This window comes from Rhinoderma darwinii, chromosome 4, assembly GCF_050947455.1.
Source record: "Rhinoderma darwinii isolate aRhiDar2 chromosome 4, aRhiDar2.hap1, whole genome shotgun sequence".
Classification (NCBI taxonomy): domain Eukaryota; kingdom Metazoa; phylum Chordata; class Amphibia; order Anura; family Rhinodermatidae; genus Rhinoderma; species Rhinoderma darwinii.
This window is the reverse complement of record NC_134690.1, coordinates 407,378,578-407,386,327: the sequence shown is the minus strand read 5'-3', so window position 1 is coordinate 407,386,327 and position 7,750 is coordinate 407,378,578. Positions and strand designations below refer to the sequence as shown.

The 7,750-nt window shown below is 34.6% G+C and overlaps 1 protein-coding gene across 1 annotated transcript in view; it reads left to right on the top strand.

The window, feature by feature from the left end:
• Nucleotides 1–7,750, top strand: part of RNF8 (ring finger protein 8) — a 28,209-nt gene continuing 20,459 nt past the window's right edge. Inside the window, 1 exon segment of the mRNA XM_075863514.1 lies at nt 1–293. Within this exon segment, the coding sequence (XP_075719629.1) occupies nt 189–293 (105 nt within the window). The 5' untranslated portion in view covers nt 1–188.

Genomic DNA, 7,750 nt, shown 5'->3' with positions numbered 1-7,750 from the left:
GTTATTCATGCTTGGCTCTGACTGCCGCAAGCTACACGGCTCAGAGCTGATTAGGCCGCTTAGAAGAGCGATCGGTGTTTGGTTACATGAGTCTGCGACGGCTCTCGACATGTGATTAGTTAGGCCTGGATGATGATCGCTCCGGTGTTGGTACTCGTAGCGTAGGCCGCGAATGACAGGCAGCAGAGATGGCGGAGACCGGAGCGAAGAGGAGCGACGACGGCGACATGTGCTGGTGTCTGCGGAGACTGGGAGAAGGCCAAGACATATTACTACTGCCCGAGGGGGAGGACGTGAGTAGTCAGCTCAATATATACCTGTAATGTCTCCTCACCCCTCCTGATATATATATATATACTATACCTGTAATATCACCTCCCCCCTCCTGATATATATATATACTATACCTGTAATATCACCTCCCCCTCCTGATATATATATATACTATACCTGTAATATCACCTCCCCCCTCCTGATATATATATATATATACTATACCTGTAATATCACCTCCCCCCTCCTGATATATATATATATACTATACCTGTAATATCACCTCCCCCCTCCTGATATATATATATATATACTATACCTGTAATATCACCTCCCCCCTCCTGATATATATATACTATACCTGTAATATCACCTCCCCCTCCTGATATATATATATACTATACCTGTAATATCACCTCCCCCCTCCTGATATATATATATATATACTATACCTGTAATATCACCTCCCCCCTCCTGATATATATATATATATACTATACCTGTAATATCACCTCCCCCCTCCTGATATATATATATATACTATACCTGTAATATCACCTCCCCCTCCTGATATATATATATATACTATACCTGTAATATCACCTCCCCCCTCCTGATATATATATATATACTATACCTGTAATATCACCTCCCCCTCCTGATATATATATATATACTATACCTGTAATATCACCTCCCCCCTCCTGATATATATATATATATATATATATATATACTATACCTGTAATATCTCCTCCCCCCTCCTGATATATATATATATATATATACTATACCTGTAATATCAGCTCCCCCCTCCTGATATATATATATATACTATACCTGTAATATCACCTCCCCCTCCTGATATATATATATATATATATATATATATATATACTATACCTGTAATATCTCCTCCCCCTCCTGATATATATATATATATATATACTATACCTGTAATATCACCTCCCCCTCCTGATATATATATATATACTATACCTGTAATATCACCTCCCCCCTCCTGATATATATATATATATATATATATATATACTATACCTGTAATATCACCTCCCCCCTCCTGATATATATATATACTATACCTGTAATATCTCCTCCCCCCTCCTGATATATATATATATATATATACTATACCTGTAATATCACCTCCCCCTCCTGATATATATATATACTATACCTGTAATATCACCTCCCCCTCCTGATATATATATATACTATACCTGTAATATCACCTCCCCCTCCTGATATATATATATACTATACCTGTAATATCACCTCCCCCTCCTGATATATATATATATATATACTATACCTGTAATATCACCTCCCCCTCCTGATATATATATATATACTATACCTGTAATATCACCTCCCCCTCCTGATATATATATATATACTATACCTGTAATATCACCTCCCCCTCCTGATATATATATATATACTATACCTGTAATATCACCTCCCCCCTCCTGATATATATATATACTATACCTGTAATATCACCTCCCCCCTCCTGATATATATATATACTATACCTGTAATATCACCTCCCCCTCCTGATATATATATATACTATACCTGTAATATCACCTCCCCCCTCCTGATATATATATATATATACTATACCTGTAATATCACCTCCCCCTCCTGATATATATATATACTATACCTGTAATATCACCTCCCCCCTCCTGATATATATATATATACTATACCTGTAATATCACCTCCCCCTCCTGATATATATATATATATACTATACCTGTAATATCACCTCCCCCTCCTGATATATATATATACTATACCTGTAATATCACCTCCCCCTCCTGATATATATATATATACTATACCTGTAATATCAGCTCCCCCCTCCTGATATATATATATATACTATACCTGTAATATCACCTCCCCCTCCTGATATATATACTATACCTGTAATATCACCTCCCCCTCCTGATATATATATATATATACTATACCTGTAATATCACCTCCCCCCTCCTGATATATATACTATACCTGTAATATCACCTCCCCCTCCTGATATATATATATATATACTATACCTGTAATATCACCTCCCCCTCCTGATATATATATATACTATACCTGTAATATCACCTCCCCCCTCCTGATATATATATACTATACCTGTAATATCACCTCCCCCTCCTGATATATATATATATACTATACCTGTAATATCACCTCCCCCTCCTGATATATATATATATATACTATACCTGTAATATCACCTCCCCCCTCCTGATATATATATATATACTATACCTGTAATATCACCTCCCCCTCCTGATATATATATATACTATACCTGTAATATCACCTCCCCCCTCCTGATATATATATATACTATACCTGTAATATCACCTCCCCCTCCTGATATATATATATACTATACCTGTAATATCTCCTCCCCCCTCCTGATATATATATATACTATACCTGTAATATCACCTCCCCCTCCTGATATATATATATATACTATACCTGTAATATCACCTCCCCCTCCTGATATATATATATATACTATACCTGTAATATCACCTCCCCCCTCCTGATATATATATATATACTATACCTGTAATATCACCTCCCCCTCCTGATATATATATATATACTATACCTGTAATATCACCTCCCCCTCCTGATATATATATATATATACTATACCTGTAATATCACCTCCCCCCTCCTGATATATATATATATACTATACCTGTAATATCACCTCCCCCTCCTGATATAGATATATATATACTATACCTGTAATATCACCTCCCCCTCCTGATATATATATATACTATACCTGTAATATCACCTCCCCCCTCCTGATATATATATATACTATACTATACCTGTAATATCACCTCCCCCTCCTGATATATATATATATACTATACCTGTAATATCACCTCCCCCCTCCTGATATATATATATACTATACCTGTAATATCACCTCCCCCCTCCTGATATATATATATATACTATACCTGTAATATCTCCTCCCCCTCCTGATATATATATATATACTATACCTGTAATATCACCTCCCCCTCCTGATATATATATATACTATACCTGTAATATCACCTCCCCCTCCTGATATATATATATATACTATACCTGTAATATCACCTTCCCCCTCCTGATATATATATATATACTATACCTGTAATATCACCTTCCCCCTCCTGATATATATATATACTATACCTGTAATATCACCTCCCCCTCCTGATATATATATATATATATACTATACCTGTAATATCACCTCCCCCTCCTGATATATATATATATATATACTATACCTGTAATATCACCTCCCCCCTCCTGATATATATATATATATATACTATACCTGTAATATCACCTCCCCCTCCTGATATATATATATATACTATACCTGTAATATCACCTCCCCCCTCCTGATATATATATACTATACCTGTAATATCACCTCCCCCTCCTGATATATATATATACTATACCTGTAATATCACCTCCCCCCTCCTGATATATATATATATATATACTATACCTGTAATATCACCTCCCCCCTCCTGATATATATATATATACTATACCTGTAATATCACCTCCCCCCTCCTGATATATATATATATACTATACCTGTAATATCACCTCCCCCCTCCTGATATATATATATACTATACCTGTAATATCACCTCCCCCTCCTGATATATATATATATACTATACCTGTAATATCACCTCCCCCCTCCTGATATATATATATACTATACCTGTAATATCACCTCCCCCTCCTGATATATATATATATACTATACCTGTAATATCACCTCCCCCCTCCTGATATATATATATATACTATACCTGTAATATCACCTCCCCCCTCCTGATATATATATATATACTATACCTGTAATATCACCTCCCCCTCCTGATATATATATATACTATACCTGTAATATCACCTCCCCCTCCTGATATATATATATATACTATACCTGTAATATCACCTCCCCCCTCCTGATATATATATACTATACCTGTAATATCACCTCCCCCTCCTGATATATATATACTATACCTGTAATATCACCTCCCCCTCCTGATATATATATATACTATACCTGTAATATCACCTCCCCCTCCTGATATATATATATATACTATACCTGTAATATCACCTCCCCCCTCCTGATATATATATACTATACCTGTAATATCACCTCCCCCTCCTGATATATATATATATATATATATACTATACCTGTAATATCACCTCCCCCTCCTGATATATATATATATATATATACTATACCTGTAATATCACCTCCCCCTCCTGATATATATATATACTATACCTGTAATATCACCTCCCCCCTCCTGATATATATATATATATACTATACCTGTAATATCACCTCCCCCTCCTGATATATATATATACTATACCTGTAATATCACCTCCCCCTCCTGATATATATATATATATATATACTATACCTGTAATATCACCTCCCCCCTCCTGATATATATATATATATACTATACCTGTAATATCACCTCCCCCCTCCTGATATATATATACTATACCTGTAATATCACCTCCCCCTCCTGATATATATATATATACTATACCTGTAATATCACCTCCCCCCTCCTGATATATATATATACTATACCTGTAATATCTCCTCCCCCTCCTGATATATATATATACTATACCTGTAATATCACCTCCCCCTCCTGATATATATATATATACTATACCTGTAATATCACCTCCCCCTCCTGATATATATATATACTATACCTGTAATATCACCTCCCCCTCCTGATATATATATATATACTATACCTGTAATATCACCTCCCCCCTCCTGATATATATATATATATATACTATACCTGTAATATCACCTCCCCCCTCCTGATATATATATATACTATACCTGTAATATCACCTCCCCCCTCCTGATATATATATATACTATACCTGTAATATCACCTCCCCCCTCCTGATATATATATATATATATACTATACCTGTAATATCACCTCCCCCCTCCTGATATATATATACTATACCTGTAATATCACCTCCCCCTCCTGATATATATATATATACTATACCTGTAATATCACCTCCCCCTCCTGATATATATATATATACTATACCTGTAATATCACCTCCCCCTCCTGATATATATATATATACTATACCTGTAATATCACCTCCCCCTCCTGATATATATATATATACTATACCTGTAATATCACCTCCCCCTCCTGATATATATATATATACTATACCTGTAATATCACCTCCCCCCTCCTGATATATATATATATACTATACCTGTAATATCACCTCCCCCTCCTGATATATATATATATATACTATACCTGTAATATCACCTCCCCCTCCTGATATATATATATACTATACCTGTAATATCACCTCCCCCTCCTGATATATATATATACTATACCTGTAATATCACCTCCCCCTCCTGATATATATATATACTATACCTGTAATATCACCTCCCCCCTCCTGATATATATATATATACTATACCTGTAATATCACCTCCCCCTCCTGATATATATATATATACTATACCTGTAATATCACCTCCCCCCTCCTGATATATATATATATACTATACCTGTAATATCACCTCCCCCCTCCTGATATATATATATATACTATACCTGTAATATCACCTCCCCCTCCTGATATATATATATATACTATACCTGTAATGTCTCCTCACCCCTCCTGATATATATATATATATACTATACCTGTAATATCACCTCCCCCCTCCTGATATATATATATATACTATACCTGTAATATCACCTCCCCCTCCTGATATATATATATATATACTATACCTATAATATCACCTCCCCCTCCTGATATATATATATATACTATACCTGTAATATCACCTCCCCCCTCCTGATATATATATACTATACCTGTAATATCACCTCCCCCTCCTGATATATATATATATACTATACCTGTAATATCACCTCCCCCTCCTGATATATATATATATACTATACCTGTAATATCACCTCCCCCTCCTGATATATATATATATACTATACCTGTAATATCACCTCCCCCTCCTGATATATATATATATATACTATACCTGTAATATCACCTCCCCCTCCTGATATATATATATACTATACCTGTAATATCACCTCCCCCCTCCTGATATATATATATATATACTATACCTGTAATATCACCTCCCCCTCCTGATATATATATATACTATACCTGTAATATCACCTCCCCCTCCTGATATATATATATACTATACCTGTAATATCACCTCCCCCTCCTGATATATATATATATACTATACCTGTAATATCACCTCCCCCTCCTGATATATATATATACTATACCTGTAATATCACCTCCCCCCTCCTGATATATATATATATACTATACCTGTAATATCACCTCCCCCTCCTGATATATATATATACTATACCTGTAATATCACCTCCCCCCTCCTGATATATATATATATACTATACCTGTAATATCACCTCCCCCCTCCTGATATATATATATATACTATACCTGTAATATCACCTCCCCCCTCCTGATATATATATATACTATACCTGTAATATCACCTCCCCCCTCCTGATATATATATATATACTATACCTGTAATATCACCTCCCCCCTCCTGATATATATATATACTATACCTGTAATATCACCTCCCCCCTCCTGATATATATATATATATACTATACCTGTAATATCACCTCCCCCCCTCCTGATATATATATATATACTATACCTGTAATATCACCTCCCCCTCCTGATATATATATATACTATACCTGTAATATCACCTCCCCCTCCTGATATATATATATATACTATACCTGTAATATCACCTCCCCCTCCTGATATATATATATATACTATACCTGTAATATCACCTCCCCCTCCTGATATATATATATATATACTATACCTGTAATATCACCTCCCCCCTCCTGATATATATATATATACTATACCTGTAATATCACCTCCCCCCTCCTGATATATATATATATATATATATATATATACTATACCTGTAATATCACCTCCCCCCTCCTGATATATATATATATACTATACCTGTAATATCACCTCCCCCCTCCTGATATATATATATATACTATACCTGTAATATCACCTCCCCCCTCCTGATATATATATATATACTATACCTGTAATATCACCTCCCCCCTCCTGATATATATATATATATATATATATATATACTATACCTGTAATATCACCTCCCCCTCCTGATATATATATATATATACTATACCTGTAATATCACCTCCCCCCTCCTGATATATATATATATATATATATATATATATATATATAT